Genomic DNA, 22118 nt, shown 5'->3' with positions numbered 1-22118 from the left:
AAACAGACACCACACAAACTGTTTGGTAGACCAGTTCAAAACTTTACTTAACAACGGCCGATGGAAGGGAGGGAGAACTCCAGTCAAGTGCCAACACAGACACTTGACTGTGCTCAGCCACCTTCTCTGAACAACAGAATTACATTGCCTTAAATAGGGTTTTTTTGTCCCCTTAGCACATTCCACAGACATTAGTCATGGTCAGAGGTACAGGAAAAGGTTTCCACAGAATGCATCACATCAAACCTTTTGTTTACATGGTACAAGATATACTAAAAACATTGGCCATTTGCTTTAGGTCATTTTATCTCCAAATAGACCACCCTAGCTCTTTTCGCTGCTTCCTCTGTCATTTGGTCGCTCATAAACATAGGTCATTTGTTTACAAAGATGTGACTAGCTATGTCTCTCTTCCTCTCTGTCACTTCCTCACTTGGGAGACAATGTTATAGGATTTATTATCTCACACACACCGCAACCTAAGGCAAGCCTAATTTGACACTAAATATAAGCTGTAAGCTAGCCCAGAAACCAATTTAATATCTTCTTATATTTTTAACTAAAACTCGGCTTCATCACCCAGAGATCACTAGTTGTCATTTCAAGGAGAATTGGGAGCTGAAATCATGACAGGGCCAAAGTCTAGTAGTAATCAGAGAAAAATAAAATATGTTCAAACAATAATGTGTGTTATTTTGAATTTTCTTTTCAAAAATATAATTAATATATAACTTTTATCTTTTGCATTGCTGTTTGACCAGAGCCATGTCACCATTTCCACTGTTTCTGCCAACAAATAGTGTTAAAGTAGTGAATAAAAACAAAAAACTGAGAAACCTTGATGCCTGCATTTAGGGATCTCGAATGATACATTTATTGTTTACCTTTATTCTTCATTCAAAAAATTGCCCCCCACTGTGTGATTTCTGTTCTCCTCTGATTTTTGCAAATTGAACATCCATGACTTTCAAAAAGTGAAAATAAAAAACCTCATTGATTTTTAAACCGCTACATCATTAGTGACAGCTTTCAATTGTCTAAGACCAACTCAGAATTCCCTTCCCTAAATTTCACCACACCTTAACATTCGCTTTTAAAACCACCTGTTTGACTAAGTTTTTGATAAAATGCTATGTTGTTTCCTCATAAAACGTGCTACTAAAGATTACTGGATAGCGTTCACATGAATTGCCATTGGGTGTTGTACCACACAAATGTCAATTTTTGTTGATGATATGATTGTACAGATCAATTAGTAATATTTTCAACATTGAAACACAAAATACAGGTAGTTCTGCTGCAACATGATTGTTGGGTTTCTAAGAAGCCTCGGAGTATCGAAAATAGCACTTTAAAAACATTGTCGTGTAAATCAGGGAAAGGAGCAAGAGCTTCAATACAAATAGTGTTCCCTAATTCATCACTCATGTTACATCCAATTCGCATTATAGCAGAGCTACCTAGCAAGATTACTGGCTGTTCATCCTCTGTACAGGAGAAAGAATTGCTTTGGAGATGAAAGAACTCTGCCCAAGCAATAAAATATCTTACTCTTGGCAGCTATAACATTTCAAGGTGACATTTTGGTGCCAATTATTACATGGGTAAGTCTGAAGTCCCAGCCATGCCAGGACAAGAGATTTCTGAACAAGGAAATTAATAAACCATAGATTTTCATAATAATCCGGTAGGTTTATTATCACCCTTCCTGAAGACTACGTTTTATAAAATTCCAGCCTATTAACTGAAATTAAATTCCACCACTGACGTATATAATATAATAGGCCATCAGTGCAGTACACTAACCAGTACACTGCCACCATACCTCATGAAGATTTTTATTGGCAATATAGACAGCTTGTTTCATTCATTCGGCACTCTAGAGTCTAAAACCAGTCCTGGATAAACTCACAGGAAATTAATTTTTTTTCTGATAAATAACTTACATTGCTCAATGATGAAACCATCATTTAATTTGAAGTCATGTAAAGATTTTGGAAAGAACATTAAAATAAAAAATGTTAAAAGGCAGTTAATTGGGTCTGATAAATAGAGGTCTATTGTGGATAGGAGCCAGCCTAATCCATTGTCACATTCTCTTTGATGGTTGATCCTAGACCAACAGGTTGACATCAAAGAAAGCCCATTTCTAAATCACATTACTAAATCATATAAGATTGTTTTCAATTATAAAGTGATTTTGGAAAACGACTGGTTCTAAAATATTCTGTTCATGAACAGATTTGCAAACAGAAAAAGTGAGATACTTCCACTTAATTAGTTATAAAAAGTTTAAACTTACCAAATGTTCCATAAAACCCCCTGGGTCCACAGGTACCAACACCATATTTTTTCAATGAAGCTAAAGCCGCATTCTGTGCAGGAACAAAGATGTATTTTTCAAAAACAGAAGTAAATTCTAAGGATTCAACATTTAAATTATATGATTTAGTTTATAAGCTAGAGTGTAGCATTACCAGGAAATTGCAATTGGAAATATGCACACTACACCCATTATTTTTGAGCCTTCATTTGCTCCAGAAATTACACAGTCCCTATGTAGAAATATCCCATTCAGCAATTCCACTACAATGAAGTCCATTTTAACAGTCATTTATTAATCACCAATTCCCTTCTTTTTGTGACATATGCTTAATATAAAAGCATATTTTTCGCTTGGACCAACAGCAAAATACTCACCTTGACTTTTTCATTGTCTAGCAATCCAAGAAAATTGAAGGTCGCGAGGTTTATGCATTTTTTGCCATCAACCACTATGTTGTGTGTTGGAGGACTGAAAGTAATAAAAAATAAAATTTGCAAACGTCAGAGAAAGCCCAGACCAAAATAAAGTATAACCCTTAAGCGTTGTATGGTTATAGAGAAGTTTAGATTAGTTTGAAACAAAATTTTAATTCAAAGAGACATTCCAAATTAAACTGGTAGAAAACAGAGCAAACCTCATGCTTTAGAATTAAATATACTGATTTTATCAACTCATTAACTGAGAAAATGACATTCTGATGATGGATTTTCTTGTTTGTTGTTGCAAATTTCTTCCTTTCCTATTTCCTGAAGGCAATAATTTAAGCCTTGGCCGTATTCTGCAAGTAAAATAATTTCTCCTCAGCCTCATTCTTTGCTTCAAACACGTCAGGGATCATTCAAGGTCACAAAGCAAGTATGATAATTGAGTCTCTGTGGGCTCCAGAACCCAAGGGGCTGAAGCTGGTTTTAATACATGTCTGACATAGATCAGCTAACATACCACAGATAAGGCTTTATTCTTAGAATCAGAATTATACGGCATGGAAACACATCCTTTGACCTAATTCTTCCATGCCGACCAAGATGCCCCATCTAAGCTAGTCCCATTTGCCTGCGTTTGGCCCAAATCCCTGTAGACCTCTTTAACACTTTCCTATCCATGTGCCTGGGACCTTCCCAGTTCCTTTGGCTCAGCAGAGCAGTAAATAACAACTTTTAATAAGTAAAATATTAAGAATAGGTGCTTAAAATATAAAAGTTTTAAATGCATATTTAGAAAAATGTTTTTTTCCACTGATCTTTGTCAATTACGAGTTAAACCAAAATAATTATTATGATAATGGATAACATTTTCAGCAATGCATTATTTTACCTACCCTGAGACAATGTTATTGTTGAGGGCGGGATGGTCTTTTGACATCGGTGGCACAAGTGGCTCTGGCTGCCATTCCTCAATAAGCTCTTCTTTTTCCTGTTAGGGAAGAAGACATTTAGAATTACAAGATGTTGCACTACCCAAAAATGTGTGTTTTTTTATTTTTTATTGTTAAAATCTGCTTGATTACCTTTTCTGTAAGATCAGAACGCTCCTGAAGTTTGTACGTTTTGGAGAAAAGTAATCTCACTATCCACAAAATAAGAATTCCTTCCAGAATCAGATGGTATGCTGGAGCCTAAGGACACAAAAAAAATCGACGATTAATTGAAAAACATTATTTGAGCAAATATCTCCTTCTTGTGACAAATGTGGTGCAATATCTTGTATTGTTCTGCATATGGCCCATTCTTAGTCTAGTGAGTAACCAAAAATATGAAAAATTGTGGAATTCATCTCTTCTAATACAGGTACATTGTTGTGTACTGTATATATGATTCATATTTTTTTTGTAAGTTTATCAAGTGACATTTTTATGTTATGCTGACAATGTTTGTTAAGGGTCAGAGGTCGCATATGACTGGTCACGTGTGTGACATCACACAGAAGCATTTTTTCATGTTTTATCTTACAAACTGTGTATTTAAAAAAAAAGCTAGAATGTTCATATCTTTAGCAGACACACATTATAGTTCTGTTATAGGAAAATAGCAATGAATAAGATTAATCTCTCACAAGAATTTTTTAATGTGCTACTTTATGTGATGCCATCTGGTTACGTGTGTGACATTTGGGTTCACTTTCCAAAGAATGGTCCATATACGTAATTCTCTAAATCACAAAAGCAACAGCATCTCATTCCATCATTGTAATCCACACAAAATCTCCAAAGCATTAATTTACAACCTTGGATGTTTATTAAATGTCACTTAAGCAGATGCTTAATTATGAAGTAAAATATAACATCCAGTTAAATTGCTGTGGAATTCTACACTTGACGATAAATGAATCGTTTGACTCTTTTAAAGCCAGCCTGGTGAGGACTTTACACGTCACCTTTGCAGCAATAGCCAGTTCATCAGGTGAGGCCTACTCACTCCAGCTTACATGAATCCTCACATTAGAGAGTGCAACTTAGTGCGCAGCTCATATACAAGTTCCAAAGACCAAATGTGAAGTGCACTGGTGTACTTCTTGGAATAAGGACTCATAACTATCAATGAATTATCTACATAGAAATCAAAAAGCAGTTTAGGAAGCAGAGACGGTCTGATATGGATCTTTAAACATAACAATTGAATCACAATGCTATATAAAATGTTCCGTTGAAATTTGCATTGGTGATACATTTGAATTACCAATATCGTGCAGGGGCCGCGGAGGGTTTTTGAAAGTGGAAGGGCTGAGCGATCACTGAGCTTGGGGGTACCCGGCGAGGGAGTGGAGCTACCGAGTGGGGTGAGGGTGTGGGAGGGGGGAAATGTTTTAGTGCATTGTAGAAGTATGATTTCAATGTTTTTTGTTTGAAGTATTTTTAAGATGTCAAGTCAAGTCAAGTTCTATTCGTCACATGCACATAAAGTGCAGTGAAATGAATTTGCCAGCAGCGGTACAATAAAAAAAGAACACACAGTATACAATAAAAATGTAACACAAACATCCACCACAACTTTCATCACTGTGGTGGAAGGCGCAACATTTGGCCAGTTCTCCTCCATTTTCCCCCGTGGTCGGAACCACAACCCTCCACAGTCGCTGCTGCGGGCGTCCAGATGTGCAGACAAGGTAAGTCCAGGTAAGTCCTCGGTGCCTCCCCACCGTAGACCACGGCTTCAAAATGGTGTAGGCCGCAAGCCGGCGGTCAAAGATCTAAAGTCCCTGCCGCGTTGCAGCCAGAAGCACAGCAGACTGCAGGGCTGGCGATCGGAGCTCCTCTCCAGGGTTCCCCGGCGAGGGATCCCGCTCCGGATGGCAAGTCCCCGCCGCGCCCGTGGTTAGAAGTAGGCCGCGGGCCGGCGGTCGGAGCACTTCCCTCCAGGGTCCCCAACGAGGGACGAGGGATCCCAGTCCTCTGTGGCTTTAGGCTGCCACGGGCCACAGTTGAAGCCCCGGGTGTGTCTCCGGGAAAGGCCGCACCGATCCTCGATGTTAGGCCACGGTGGAGGCGATATGGAAAAAGACGCCTCTCCGTGGAGGCGACCAAAGCGGTTTCCCCCTTACCCCCCCACACCACCCCCACACAACACAGAGAAACATTAAAACACACACATTGAAACACACTAAAAAAATCAAAAAAAGTTGAAAAAAACTAACACACTGCTGGCATGGTTGCAGGCTCACAGTGCCCCCACCGACCAATCGTAGGGCGATAGGAACAGGTGATTATTATTATTGTTATTGCTTGACCTCCAAAAACTGGGGGATAATAATGCAGGTCAACCCCACCTCAAAAGGTGGGGGGATATATTACCCCATCGCCCCCCCCGGGATCGACGCCAGTGGCTTCCTCGGTACAGAAAATTTGACAAAAAAACTTGTTATCATTTCAAGCGCTATTTTTTTCGTTTGTAGTTGGAAAATGGGACAAGAAATAATCATAACATTTCCTAATTTTGCAAAGTCATATAAATTATGTTTTGCTCGGGGATAAAAATCAAGAGTATTTTGAAAGTATACGTTCTCTTTTTGACATGTATTTCATTTTGATTTGAATTTAGAACCATCAAACCATGACATTAGTAAAGGGGGTATATGTTAATGGAAACTTTACTTTTTTTAAACAAAGACTTTCGAGAAATCTAAAATGCATTTCAATACACTGATTCTCTTGCCCAGAGTAGGTGAATCGAGGACCAGAGGACAGGACCCAGGTGAAGGGGAAAAGATTTCATAGGAATCTGAGGGGTAACTTTTTCCACACAAAGGGTGGGTGTATGGCACTTCTTCTTGCGTATGACGTGCACAGCCTAGAGTTGTAGGACAACTTGTTCTATTTGATCTTATTTGATTGTGCACACCAGGTTGATCGCATTCGTCGAAACAGAGCCGACTACGTGAAGGTTGCAATCTCCCACCCCAGATGTAAGGAACGCTGCCAAAATGCAGGAAGAAGAACCATGACGTCCTTCTTTAGATCCATGGTGCATGTTGGAAGCCATCCAAGGTCATGAAGGCATTCTTCATCCTCAGAAGTCTTCAGAAAGCTAGACAGTGTGGAACCAGCTGAGATGGTCATCTTGGTTAGCATTAGCCCAGAGCCTTTGGGAAGAGGATGATTCGGTAACATCCCCACGGATAGACGTATTGAAGATCTGCAGATGCTTCCAAGCCAGTCTGTCTGACAGAAAAGCCACCAACAGCATAGCCTTACAAAGCTTCCTGCCCTCTATCATGAAGATCTTAGATGGCAACAGGCTCTCTCCATTCCTTTGATTTGAATAAAACTCCCGGAAGCAGTAGCTTATCGGCTGAGTTGTACTTGTTCTGTGCGGAGTGGATAGCATGTCAGAATTCATGAGGAAGGGCATCATGCCCTCATCTACAAGCAGAAGACAGAGAAAGTGGACAACAGAAATTGGAGACCAATATCATTGTGGAAAGTGGATTACAAGATCCTATCCAACGTCATAGCCAACCAGGTCAAGACTGCATTGAGATAGGTGATCCAGCTGACCAAAGCTGTGCTGCACCCACCAGGAAAATCTCTGATAACCTTGCACTGCTCAGGTCTAAAATCACCTATGCGCAGCACAGAGAATGGTACACCTGTCAAGTCAGGAGAAGGTCTTGGACAGAATATCACTCACATACATGATGGCGGTGCACTCCAAAATGTGCTGAGGAGTAAATCATGAATTAGATCTAACTGCTCTACACAGACATTCCAAGTGCATTTCAAATTAATTGGTAGAAAATATAATTTCCTCATCAATCTGGAGTAAGCCAGGTCTGCCCTGTATCCTCTGTTGTGTTTGTATGCCACGTAGATTCTATGCTGAATCTATCAGGAAGGATGGGGGCATAAGAGAAGTAACAATGTTGGGCAGTAGGAGCACTCAGCTCAAAGTCTTCCCTACCATGGATAATGTCTTCTGCTCAAATGCACAGTCGATATGCAGACTGATCAGCATCTGCGACCAATTTGAGTTGGTCCAGAATGAAGCCCTGGAAGAGTGAGGCCACGCTCTTTGGCAACTGGCTCAGCCAGTCCTCCATTCCTTTTATCTCCACTACTTGAAGGTGCTATGAAAATGATTCAGAGAGGATGAGACATGTAACTAAAACTTGCTGGAGCAGACAGGCAAGGTTAAACAAAAATTATGACAGTCGGAGCAGCGGTCCCTCACAATAATTGGTAAGAACCTTGGTAAGAATCAGGTGCGAGGTGCTCTAGGTGCTGCTCGACTTAGCACTGGTGTTGTCCATTCCTTGCTCCTTTGCCCTGGCAGTTAGCCGAGCCATTTTCCAGTTCATTTGGGATCTAAGATGGAATGAGTCGCAATGTGTACGTCCATGGTCAAGGGGAGCAAAAGCAAACCCTACATTACTCTTCTCTTGATGGCAACCTTCGTTTGGATTCCTTCGCATGTAGCTGCATCAAGCAGTTCTTGGAATGCAAATACGGGGCACCATGTGAGGTCGTGCATAAAAATACTAAAGTGCAATAACAGAATAACTGAATGTAAAGTTAAGAGTGGCAACACCTCCGGCGAAAGGATTTGAAAGTAGTGAATGTTCAGAAGTGTGGTATCAGTGGGGAAGAAACTGTTCTGAAATCTGTACGTCGAGGTTTTCAAGCTGCTGTATCATCTCCTAGAAGATATGACAGAAAAGAGAATGGCCAAGGTAACAGACATCCTTGATGACACTTCCATCCTTCCTGATGTGACACACCATGAAGATGGACTGGATGGAAGGAAGTGCTGTACAGGGTTGGACACAAGCCTGTTTACCACTCTTTGCAAGTTTCGGCAGTCAAGAGCAGGGCAATTATAGTCATAGATTCTTACAGTGTGGAAACAGGCCCCTCAGCACAACTTGCCCACATAGACCAACAAGTTCCATCTACACCAATGATGCTATGTACAGAAAATATGCAAACAATACCAATTGTAGAACCAAGAACACTGCAAATATTTAAACTGAACAACACTACGAATGCAAAGTGATCCATGCAGTGTGTTCTTGATGCATGTATATAATGAATAAAGTTTATTTTTGAAATTAAATCAGTGACACTTGGGAGCTCACGTTGCCTACGTTTTTGTACTGCTTAGAAACATAGAAACATAGAAATTAGGTGCAGGAGTAGGCCATTCGGCCCTTCGAGCCTGCACCGCCATTCAATATGATCATGATCTGGCTGATCATCCAACTCAGTATCCCGTACCTGCCTTCTCTCCATACCCCCTGATCCCCTTAGCCACAAGGGCCAAGGTTAAACTCCCTCTTAAATATAGCCAATGAACTGGCCTCAACTACCCTCTGTGGCAGAGAGTTCCAGAGATTCACCACTCTCTGCGTGAAAAAAGTTCTTCTCATCTCGGTTTTAAAGGATTTCCCCTTTATCCTTAAGCTGTGACCCCTTGTCCTGGACTTCCCTAACATCGGGAACAATCTTCCTGCATCTAGCCTGTCCAACCCCTTAAGAATTTTGTAAGTTTCTATAGGATCTCCGCTCATTCTTCTAAATTCTAGAGAGTATATACCAAGTCTATCCAGTCTTTCTTCATAAGACAGTCCTGACATCCCAGGAATCAGTCTGCTGAACCGTCTCTGCACTCCCTCTATGGCAAAAATGTCCTTCCTCAGATTTGGAGACCAAAACTGCACGCAATACTCCAGGTGTGGTCTCACCAAGACCCTGTACAACTGCAGTAGAACCTCTCTGCTCCTATACTCAAATCCTTTTGCAATGAAAGCTAACATACCATTCGCTTTCTTTACTGCCTGCTGCACCTGCATGCCTACCTTCAATGACTGGTGTACCATGACACCCAGGTCTCGCTGCATCTCCCCTTTTCCCAATCGGCCACCATTTAGATAATAGTCTGCTTTCCTGTTTTTGGCACCAAAATGGATAACCTCACATTTATCCACATTATACTGCATCTGCCAAACATTTGCCCACTCACCCAGCCTATCCAAGTCACCCTGCAGTCTCCTAGCATCCTCCTCACAGCTAACACTGCCCCCCAGCTTAGTGTCATCCGCAAACTTGGAGATATTGCCTTCAATTCCCTCATCCAGATCATTAATATATATTGTAAATAGCTGGGGTCCCAGTACTGAGCCTTGGGTACCCCACTAGTCACTGCCTGCCATTGTGAAAAGGACCCGTTTACTCCTACTCTTTGCTTCCTGTTTGCCAGCCAGTTCTCTATCCACATCAATACTGAACCCCCAATGCCTTGTGCTTTAAGTTTGTATACTATGTGCTTTAAGTTTGTATACTTAGAAAACATAGACATAGAAAACATAGAAAATAGTTGCAGGAGAACGCCATTTGGTCCTTCGAGCCACCATTAATTGTGATCATGGCTGATCATCCACAATCAGTAACCCGTGCCTGCCTTCTCCCCATGTCCCTTGATTCCACTAGCCCCTAGAGTACTTTCTAACTTAAATTCATCCAATGAATTGGCCTCTACTGCCTTCTGTGGCAGAGAATTCCACAAGTACACAACTTTCTGGGTGAAAACTTTTTTTTTCATCTCAGTCTCCCCTTTATCCTTAGACTGCATCTAGCTTGTCCAGTCCTTTTAGAATTGTATACATTTCTATAAGATTCCCTCTCATCCTCAATTCCAGTGAAAACAAGCCCAGTCTTTCCAATCTATCCTCATATGACAGTCCCGCCATACTGGGGATTAACCTCCGCTGCACTGACTCAATAGCATGGATGTCCTTCCTCAAATTAGGAGACCAAAACTGCACACAATACTCCAGATGCGGTCATACCAGGGCCCTGTACAACTGCAGAAGAATTCTTTACTCCTTTACTGAAATCCTCTCGTTATGAAGGCCAGCATTCCATTCGCTTTCTTCACTGCCTGCTGTACCTGCATGTTTACTTTCAGTGGCCGGTGTACAAGGACACCCAGGTCTCGTTGCACTTCCCTTTTTCCTAATCTGACACCATTGAGATAATAATCTGCCTTCTTGTTATTGCCCCAAAAGTGGATAACCATATAACAAACCATATAACAATTACAGCACGGAAACAGGACATCTCGGCCCTTCTAGTCCGTGCCGAACACTTACTCTCCCCTAGTCCCATCTACCTGCACTCAGACCATAACCCGCCATTCCTTTCCCGTCCATATACCAATCCAATTTATTTTTAAATGATAAAATCGAACCTGCCTCCACCACTTCCACTGTAAGCTCATTCCACACAACTATCACTCTCTGAGTAAAGAAGTTTCCCCTCATGTGACCCCTAAACTTTTGTCCCTTAATTCTCAAATCATGTCCTCTTGTTTGAATCTTCCCTACTCTCAATGGAAAAAGCTTATCCACGTCAACTCTGTCTATCCCTCTCATAATTTTAAAGACCTCTATCAAGTCCCCCCTTAACCTTCTACCCTCCGAAGAATAAAGACCTAACTTGTTCAACCTTTCTCTGTAACTTAGGTGCTGAAACCCAGGCAACATTCTCGTAAATCTCCTCTGTAAATAACCTCACATTTATGTACATTATACTGCATCTGCCCACTCACTCAACTTGTCCAAGACACCCTGCAACCTCCTAGCATTCTCTCCGCAGTTCACACTGCCACCCAGCTTTGTGTCATCTGCAAATTTGCTACTTTTACTTTTAGTGCTTGATGCAGCTACATAGGCATTTGGATTACACTGTGTAGATTTTGCTCTTTCTCTGAAGATTCATGCATTATATCACTGGGTACATGACCCACGTTTGATCTGGATCCAGATTACCCCAATATGGGTCACACAAAGACCTCACCCTAATAAACCAGGTTCTTTCCTGAACTCAATGGGTCAGCAACTCATAATCCCACGTTTTGCTTCACTTTGGCTATACACTCCATCTGTGTGCTATGGCTTCTCCAACCCAAATGTCATCGTATAATCCAACCTAATACGGGTGAGACCATGTGCATGAAATAAATATTTAGCGAGCATTGCCACTCAATTCCCCAGATTGAGTCCAAGGCCAGAAACTCTCAATGTCACTGCTCTGGATGACATCACGGGCTGGTACAGGCACCGCCCCCGCACGGTCCTCATTGGCCGGCTGACCCGTCACTCACGCGCCCGCGGGCACGTCACGGGGATGCTGCGCTGTCATTGGTTGTTTCTGCGACGGTCGCCGCCCATTTCCGGAACATCCTTGTCGCGAATGGAATCAATAGTTTTAGCGCCCAACCGCCTCCCGACGTCCCGCAGCCGGTCTGTTAACATCGTGACCACGGCTGCTTATCATCAACAACCCGACTCACACACTTCTTACGGAATCGGGCGATTATTTTGTGCGGTTAGTTTTATCTTACCTCATAAAAGGCCTGGACCATTTCTACCAACACCCACTGTTGACCCGCCGCCATCTTGCTGCTCCATCCAGTTGCCAGCGCCAAAGATGGCGGCGCGCATGTGCAGTTGCAGGCTTGTGACAGAGGCGGCCGGCATCTTTGATGCGGGCGTCGGGTGCCCAGAGAAGAGTCAATGGTTTCATTGTCAAGAGTCAAGAGTTTTATTGTCATGTGTCCCAGATACTATCTCAAAGGTCAAAAGTCAAAAACTTTATTTGCCATTTGTGCTTACATATATAGGAACTCTTGTGCGGTTGTTCAGAGAGTCAAGTCAAGTTAAAAAGACACACAGAAGACACATACTCTACAAAAACATATACTTCTCTAGAACTAAAAAAGAAAGAAAATGCCTAAAACCCTATATAAAGGGGAAAGTGAGAGCATTGTAAATTACACAAACCCTATATAAAAAGTGTCGATTGCATTGTAAATTGCACAGGCCCAGGAGACAATATAATATAATATAATATGATGTGCTATGAGGTAGGTCAGGACATCAGTTCATTTTGTTTTGGCCAAGAGTCTCACTGTGGCAGGGAAGAAGCTCTTAAAAAAGCGTGTTCTGTTTGTGACGATGCTGTCCGCTCGTCTGTGCCTAAGGTTGTCTATCTGAGATAGGACAATGAAATTCTTACATGCTGCGGCTTGTATTCACTGGAGTTTAGAAGGATGAGTGGGTATCTTATAGAAACATATTTAATTATAAAAGGACTGGACAAGCTAGATGATGGAAAAATGTTCCCAATGTTGGGCGAGTCCAGAACCAGGGGTCACAGTCTTAGAATAAAGGGGAGGACATTTAAGACTGAGATGAGAAAAAACTTTTTCACCCATAGTTGTGAATTTGTGGAATTCCTTCCACAGAGGGCAGTGGAGGCCAAATCACTGGATGGATATAAGAGAGAGTTAGATAGAGCTCTAGGTGCTAGTGGAATCAAGGAATATGGTAAGAAGGCAGGCACGGGTTATTGATTGGGGACAATCAGCCATGATCGCAATGAATTGCGGTGCTGGCTCGAAGGGCCGAATGGCCTCCTCCTGCACCTATTTTCTATGTTTCTACAACAGAATATGTAAACATAATACAAAACGGAAGATACGTTCAATGTGTCTATAGACCATAGATCATATATAGGGGGGTTGCACGGAAGGTCACTGGGTCATAGGGCTCGACGCACGGAGCCGCTAAATCCAACTGGAAGACATCCATCACTTCCGGTATATGTTATTAATGCTAGAAACGCGTACTTTCCTACCTGTTAAAAACCACCAAAATGTTGAATTTTTGCGCTGAAAAAAATTGTGGGAGTCGGGGTAATTGTGAGAGACATGTATCTAACTTCAGAATTCCAAAAGTGAAGCGAAATGAAGGTATAGAGAAGCGAGAACTGAAGGGACAACAGCAGCTAAAGTGCTTGGCAAACATTGAAAATATTGGGAATTATCGCGTTTGCTCACTGCATTTCATCAAGTAAGGCATTATTTGTGTTTTCTCTTGATTCCTTTGGTATCTAATAATTCTCAGAAGTGATAAATCCGACTGTAAATTTTTCTTCAGATGCGTTTTCATTTTGTATGTAAAACCCACGAGAACCATGGGCGATTTAAATAAATACAGCCAGATTCATCACTTCTGAAACTTTTTAGATGCCAAAGGAATCAAGAAAAAACACAAATAATGCTGTACTTGGTGAAATGAAGTGAGCAAACGGCCAATGTTCGCCAAGCACTCTGGCTGTTGTTGTCCCCTTCAGCTCTCGTTTCTATCTACCGTAATTTCTCCTCACTTTTGGAATTCTGAAGTAGGCTAAATGTCTCTCACGCTTATCCCGATTTCCATAATTATTTACAGCGCAAAAATGGACAATTTCAGCCGTGGGGTTTTAACGGGCCCGCTACACTGGAAACAATGGTAAGTGCCTACCTGCAGTACATCGCGTGTAATCCATTTGGAGTAGCGTAGCAACAGTACGGGTCATGGGTCGTGACCCGACTGCCGTGAAACCTCCCTATACACATTGCCTATTTCCTTTGCTCCATAGATGCTGCCTCACCCGCTGAGTTTCTTCAGCATTTTTGTCTACCTATAAATAAACAGATATAGTGCAATAATAATAATAGATTGTTATTGTTCATAACTTATTTGATGTGTTTAATAGCCTGATGGCTGTGGGGAAGAAGCTGTTCCCGAACCTGGATGCTACGGATTTCAGGCTCCTGTACCTTCTTCCCGAAGGCAACGGTGAAATTAGTGTATGACCAGGATTGTGTTGGTCTTTGATGATGTTGGTAGCCTTTATGAGGCAGCGACTGCGATAGATCCCTTTGATGGTAGGGAGGTCAGAGCCGGTGATGGACTGGGCAGTGGTCACAACTTTCTGCAGTCTTTTCCGCTCCTGGACGTTCAATTTGCCAAACCAGGCCACGATGCAGCCAGTCAGTATGCTCTCTATTGTGCACCTGAAGAAGTTTGAGAGAATCCTCCTTGACATACTGACTCCATAATCTTCTCAGGAAGTAGAGGTGCTTCTTTATAATTGCATCGGTATGCTGGGACTAGGAAAGATCTTCGAACATATGCACGCCCAGGAATTTGAAGTTTTTGACCCTTTCCAACAAATAAACGGGATTGTGAGTCCCTATCCTTCCCCTTCCAAAGTCCACAATCAGTTCCTTGATTTTACTGGTGTTGAGAGCGAGGTTGTTGTGCTGGCACCAATTGGTCAATCAGTTGATCTAATTTCTATACTCTGACTTATCACCATCTGTGATTCGTCCCATAACAGTGGTGTAGTCGGCAAACTTGATGATGGAGTTTTCACTATGTCCGGCTACACAGTCATGAGTATAGAGTGAGTACAGCAGGGGGCTGAGCACGCAGCCTTGAGGTACTCCCGTGCTGATTGTTATCGAGGATGACATATTTCCACAAATATCGAGGATGCAATTGCAGAGGGGTGCGCAGAGACCAAGATCCAGATGGCAGAATGAGATCCTTACTTGCAGCAGCACAACAGGGCATGTAACCATAGTACTCTAAACAATCTAACAAACGAGAAAAATTGTTCAGTGTGTGTGTATATATATATATATATATATATATAAACATAGACACAAACACTCACACACATCAGTCTGAAGAAGGGTCTCGACCGGAAATATTACCCATTCCTTCTCTCCAGAGATGATCCCTGAGTTACTCCAGCTTTTAATGTCTATCACACACACACACACACATATGTATATATTTATAGATACACACATATCTAGTGTGAAAGATACATCTTCTAGATGCGCTGGGATGCATCTTCAGTGATATATATACACTCTATACTCATATCATATATATATATATATATATATATGATAGTATTATATATAAACATACATATATACATACACAAATATATATGTATGTTACTTTTAATTTAATATATTTTAAATGGGTTTTTTTCTACAAAAATTGTAGCAGCGCGGCTGCCATTGTGAAGATGTATCTGGTGCAAAGTTACTTCAATTACTAGCCAAGGAAGGAGCACTTTCACCTTGACCTTGATTTGCAATTTATATCTCCATTGCCGAATCACAACTTTAGAATTGCAAAGTATTTCTCACTTTAAGTCCTCATCAAAATGTGAAGTTTGTTGCATTAACAGTGTTGAGCAAAGGTCCTATAGCGGAGCTCTGCCATAAGATCTTTGGTGTTGAGCACAACCTTTCAGTGATGCAATACCCACGTCTCAACGTTACTTATTTTACTGAGAACCCAGACCCTATTGGTTATCAGCGGCGTCTCATTTACATACGCAGGCTCCCATAATGCACTACGATAATTTCCAGTAAAGTATTTGACCAAAGAAAATGAATTCGCAGACATTCAGCAAGATATACGTTTGCTAACTTGTAAATTATGGAATTGAAAATGTGTATCATAAAGACAAAGTTTTATAAGTCACCATAGACGTACAGTTATGCGACATGTGAGACCTTATATAGCGTGCAGCCGCCTTCTGTAGTCGTGCTCGCTTCGGCAGCACATATACTAAAATTGGAACGATACAGAGAAGATTAGCATGGCCCCTGCGCAAGGATGACACGCAAATTCGTGAAGCGTTCCATATTTTGCTATTTTAAACACTGGTTAATTTTACAATCTTCTTGATATAATGACTAGCTTTGCAATTTTATTTTTATTCCAGTCTCCACTCCCTTTATTAAATAGCCCCGTTTCTGCGAGTATATCATCTTGATTTAACAATGCATCACTGGTCCCGCTGAGTTACTCCAGCTTTTTGTGTCTATCTTTCGTTTTAAACCAGCATCTGCAGTTCCTTTCAACACAATGCATCCCTGGTCCTTTATCATGGACACAAACAAGGATACAAAGTGCTGGAGTAACTCAATGGGTCAGGCAACACATATATAGAACATGGATAAGTGATGTTTTGGGTCTTCAGACTAATTGTAAGGGGGGGGGAGGGAAAGAAAGCTTACAAAACGTGTAGGAAGGAACTGCAGATGCTGGTTTAAACCGAAGATAGACACAAAATGCTGGAGTAACTCATCAGGTCAGACAGCATCTCTGGAAAGCAGGAATAGGTGACATTTCAATAGGGCAAAACCTGGCAGGTGATTGGGTATTTTGATAGGCAGATGGTGCACAAATGCCAGAGATGAAAATACAGAAGATGCAAGACAAAAGGTTTGATGAGTTGTGAATTGCGAAGCTGGAGAAAGGAATATGGGTGGAAAGGGGGGAGGGGAGAAATAGGTGCAAGTCCAGGTGGGGCATAGAGGAAAGTGGAGGGAGGTGGAGTAGGGGTTTATATGGGGGAAGAAAAAAGTGCGGGATGGTTATGTAGTTATCTAAAATTGGAGAATTCAATGTTCATACCGTTGGGTTGTAAGCTACTCAAGCAGAATATGTAGTGCTGTTCCTCCAGGTTGTGAGCGGTCAGTATGGGAATGGAAAGAGGAGTTAAAATGATTTGCTACCCAAGCTGACCTAACATTGGAGAATTCAATGCTCATACCACAGGATACTAAGTGCTGGGGTAACTCAGCAGGTCAGGCAGCATCAATGGAAATGCTGACATTGCGGGTCCAGTCCTTTCTTAAGACTGATTAGGTTATAACATACTATTGGATGAAAGCTACAAAACCCTCCCCTTTTCTCTTCTTTCCTCCCCACTCCCTCCACTGTGCCGCACCTGGAGTCGCACCTATTTATCCCCTTCCACCTGCATTCCTTCTCTAGCTTCAGAATTCGTAGCTCTTTAATCCTTGATTTACAAGTATTATTCCACTGTTCAAGAAGGGATCGAAACAAATTAAGGGAAACTTCATTCTAAAAACCATAGCCTGACTTCAGTGGTTGGTAAGATTATACGATCATCCATTATAAAAGATGAGGTTTCTGAGTACTTAGAAGCACATGATAAAATAGGCCAAAGTCAGCATAATTTTGTGAAGGGAATATCTTGCCTGACAAATCTGTTGGAATTCTTTGAGGACGTAAATAGCAGGATAGACAAAGGAGAGTCTGTGGATGTTGTTTACCTGGATTTTCAGAAGACCATTGAAAAGGTGCCGCACATGAGGATGAGAGCCCATGGTATCAAAGGACTGATACTCGCATGGACAGCAGGTTGGCTGAATGACAAAGAGTGGGAATAAAGAGGACTTTTTCTGATTGGCTGCCAGAGACCAGTGTGGTCCTCAGGGGTTGGTGCTGGGGCTGCTACTCTTCACCTTGTATATTCATGATTTGCATGAGTGAATTGAAGGCTTTGTGGCCAAGTTTGCAGATGATACGAAGATAGGTGGAGGGGCAGGTAGTGTGGAGAAAGCAGGGACTCTGCAAAAGGACTTGGACAGGTTGCGAGAGAGTTAAAAAGTGGCAGATGAAATACAGCGTAACAAAGTGTGGGGTTGTGCCTTTTGGTAGTAGGAATAAAGTGTTGACTATTTTCTAAATGGGAAGAAGTTTCAGAAATCAGAGGTGCAAAGGGACTTGCAGGATTCCCAAAAGGTTATGGTGAAAGTCGAATCGATGGTAAGGAAGGCAAATGCAATTAGCATTTAATTTGAGTGGATTAGTGTGAAAACAAGGATGTAAAGCTGCGATAGACACAAAAAGCTGAACCCAAAATGTCACCCATTCCTTCTCTCCAGAGATGCTGCCTGTCCCACTGAGTTACTCCAGCTTTTTGAGTCAATCTTCAGTTTAAACCAGCATCTGCAGTTCCTTCTTACACGATGTAATGCTGAGACTCTATAAGGCTCTGGTCAGGCCACATTTGGAGTATTGCGAACAGTTTTGGGCCCCATAGCCAAGGAAGGATGTGCTGGCATTGGAGAGGATCTAGAGGAGGTTTACAAGAATGATCCCAGGGATGATTGATTTAACGTATGATGAACATTTGATGGCACTGGTCCTGTACTCACTGGAGTTTAGAAGAATGAGAAGGGACCTCATTGAAACGAGGGACCTCGGCTTGTACTCGCTAGAATTTAGAAGATTGAGGAGGGATCTTATAGAAACTTACAAAATTCTTAATGGGGTTGGACAGGCTAGATGCAAGGAGATTGTTCCCGATGTTGGGGAAGTCCAGAACAAGGGGTCACAGTTTAAGGATAATGGGAAAGTCTTTTAGGACCGAGATGAGAATTTTATTTTTTACACAGAGAGTGGTGTATCTGTGGAATTCTCTACCACAGAAATAGTTGAGGCCAGTTCATTGGCTACATTTAAGAGGGAGTTAGATGTGGCCCTTGTGGCTAGAGGGATCAGGGGGTATGGAGAGAAGGCAGGTACAGGATACTGAGTTGGATGATCAGCCATGATCATATTGAATGGCGGTGCAGGCTCGAAGGGCCGAATGACCTACTCCTGCACCTATTTTCTATGTTTCTATGAAACTTATTGAATAGTGAAAGGCCTGGATAGTGTGGATACGGAGAGGATGTTTCCACGAGTGGGAGTCTTGGACAATTAGGGTCCCAATCTGAAACGTCACCTATCCATATTCTCTAGAAATGATGCCTGACCTGCTGAGTTGCTCCAGCACTTTGTGTCTTTTTTGTAGATCAGCATCTTGCATCCAATCTTTTTATTTTTATTTATTTTTTATTGTTTTATTTTTAATCTTTTGGTTTGTTTATTTTATTAGAAGTTAATACAATACAAAACAATACAGTGGAACCTAATTTTAGGTGCCAACTATGTCATACCGTAATCCATTCTATGTACAACCTCTAGTTTTATGTTTTGAAAAGGAAGTAAGCAAGACAAGAAAAAGAAAACAATGGAAAGGGGAAAAAGAGGAAAAATAGATGGTAGAGAATAGAAAAATATGAAGTGTGTATATATATATATATATAAAGAAAGAAAAAGTGGAAAGTAGAAATAGGAGAGAAGGCCCCTTAAAAGATACATTTTCAAATCTTTATTCGGAGATGTAGATCTATCCACGGCATGAACTGAAATCAGCAATATTTACGATACCGCTGCATCACATGATTCCAAAAAGGCGATGAAAGGAGACCAACTCCTTAAGAATTGGTCATATTTATCTATTAGTCGGAGTCTCATTTCTTCAAGGCGTGCTATGTCCATCATATTCCTAATCCACATTTTAACAGTTGGTATAACTTCCAATTAACCCCTAATTAAAAAAAACGTTTTGGTCTTTATTTAAATTGATATCTTCTACTATTATTCCAAATATAATCCATTCCGTTTTAGGTTCTATTCTTGACTTGAAAAGCTTTGTAAATATATCAAATATATCGCCCCAAATTTATTCAACTTTGTACATCCTACAAATGAATGTGTTATATTAGCGTTTTGAAACAAACATTTATCGCATCTGGGAGAGACGTTTGGGTAAAATTTATTCAACCTCGTTTTTGAATAATATAGTCTATGTAATAATTTGAATTGAATTAAATTATGTCTTGCATTAATGGAACAATTATGTGTGTTCATCAGATACTTTTCCCATCTATCCTTTGAGATCTTTATCATTAGCTCATGTTCCCAATCTTCTCTTAGTGCTTCTGTTGAGGGTAATTCTCTATTTAATATCTTATATATATAAAACTCAAATCAGTCCGCCTGCCGCCGTACGGCGTCCGCCGCGTTTCTTCCTTTGTCGCTCCGCAACTCCGAAACCGGACGCAGGATCGCCGACGTCTTTTCCATTTCGGTAGAGATTTCGCTTTTCTTTCTAAGTATCCACTCCTCGTTACATTTCGTCGTGTTTGAGTACGCTTTTTTAATCAAATCCTACCCCCCCCCCCCTCCCCCCACCACCACCTCAATATTTCAAAAAGAAACTGGATTCTCATCCACACAAGCAGCTCCCTGTGAACGTTCCATCGTGTGATGTCACAATGCCCGATGCTCACAGATGGCCAATCGGAATGGATTCATTTACATATGCCTTTGCAGGAGCCACAGCCCCAGTGAACATTCCATCGTGTGATGTCACAATGCCCAATGCTCAAATACATTGTTGCCATAGAGAACGCTCAGGGATTATTCAAATTCTTCACTAACTGTCATTTCTGATTTGCTTGTGAAGTGAAAAGTCCTGAATTGCATTTGTCTGATGCAGGAAGATTGTTCCAGATGTTGGGGAAGTCCAGGACACGCGGGACACAGTTTAAGGATAAAGGGGAAATCCTTTAGTACTGAGATGAGGGAAACATTTTTCACACAGATAGTGGTGAATCTCTGGAACTCTCTGCCACAGAAGGTAGTGGAGGCCAGTTCATTGGCTATATTTAAGAGGGAGTTAGATGTGGCCCTTGTGGCTAAAGGGATCAGGGGGTACGGAGAGGGGGGGATCTGTGAGGAGGATGCTAGGAGATTGCAAGGTGACTTGGATAGGCTGGGTGAGTGGGCAAATATTTGGCAGATGCAGTATAATGTGGATAAATGTGAGGTTATCCATTTTGGTGGCAAAAACGGGAAAGCAGACTATTATCTAAATGGTGACCGATTGGGAAAGGGGGAGATGCAGCGAGACCTGGGTATCATGGTACACCAGTCATTGAAGGTAGGCATGCAGGTGCAGCAGGCAGTAAAGAAAGCGAATGGTATGTTAGCTTTCATTGCAAAAGGATTTGAGTATAGGAGCAGGGAGGTTCTACTGCAGTTGTACAGGGTCTTGGTGGGAACACACCTGGAGTATTGCGTACAGTTTTGGTCTCCAAATCTGAGGAAGGACATTATTGCCATAGAGGGAGTGCAGAGAAGGTTCACCAGACTGATTCCTGGGATGTCAGGACTGTCTTATGAAGAAAGACTGGATAGACTTGGTTTATACTCTCTAGAATTTAGGAGACTGAGAGGGGATCTTATAGAAACTTACAAAATTCGTAAGGGGTTGGACAGGCTAGATGTAGGAAGATTGTTCCCGATGTTGGGGAAGTCCAGGACAAGGGGTCACAGTTTAAGGATAAGGGGGAAATCTTTTGTGACCGAGATGAGAAGAACTTTTTTCACACAGAGAGTGGTGAATCTCTGGAACTCTCTGCCACAGAGGGTAGTTGAGGCCAGTTCATTGGCTATATTTAAGAGGGAGTTAGATGTGGCCCTTGTGGCTAAGGGGATCAGGGGGTATGGAGAGAAGGCAGGTACGGGATACTGAGTTGGATGATCAGCCATGATCATATTGAATGGCGGTGCAGGCTCGAAGGGCCGAATGGCCTACTCCTGCACCTAATTTCTATGTTTCTATGTGTCCCTCTCCTCACCCCTCTCCCTCTGCCACCCATCTCTCTCCCCCACCCCCCTTCCCTCTCTACCACCCCCCCCTTCCCTCTCTACCACCACCCCCTTCCCCCTACGCCTCTGTCCCTCTTCTACCACCCCCTCTACCCCTCTACCCCTCCCTCCCTCCCCCACTCTT

General features: G+C 41.8%; 1 protein-coding gene and 1 non-coding gene across 2 annotated transcripts in view; one reads left to right on the top strand and one right to left on the bottom strand.

Moving 5' to 3' along the window:
- sptlc1 (serine palmitoyltransferase, long chain base subunit 1) overlaps positions 1-12278 on the bottom strand; it is a 30833-nt gene extending 18555 nt beyond the window's left edge. Inside the window, exons 1-5 of the mRNA XM_055632855.1 lie at positions 12160-12278; positions 3834-3941; positions 3645-3739; positions 2701-2794; positions 2303-2375 (exon numbers count right to left, since the gene is read on the bottom strand). Of these exons, the coding sequence (XP_055488830.1) occupies positions 2303-2375; positions 2701-2794; positions 3645-3739; positions 3834-3941; positions 12160-12213 (424 nt within the window). The 5' untranslated portion in view covers positions 12214-12278. The remainder of the gene's footprint in view (positions 1-2302; positions 2376-2700; positions 2795-3644; positions 3740-3833; positions 3942-12159) is intronic.
- Positions 12279-16216: 3938 nt separating this feature from the next.
- LOC129695974 (U6 spliceosomal RNA) lies at positions 16217-16323 on the top strand. Its single transcript, XR_008723260.1, has one exon. It is a non-coding gene; the product is annotated as a U6 spliceosomal RNA (small nuclear RNA).
- The last annotated feature ends 5795 nt before the right edge of the window (positions 16324-22118 follow it).

This window comes from Leucoraja erinacea, chromosome 3, assembly GCF_028641065.1.
Source record: "Leucoraja erinacea ecotype New England chromosome 3, Leri_hhj_1, whole genome shotgun sequence".
NCBI classification, from domain to species: domain Eukaryota; kingdom Metazoa; phylum Chordata; class Chondrichthyes; order Rajiformes; family Rajidae; genus Leucoraja; species Leucoraja erinaceus.
The sequence above is the reverse complement of the archived record's forward strand: the minus strand, read 5'-3'. Positions and strand labels throughout refer to the sequence as shown.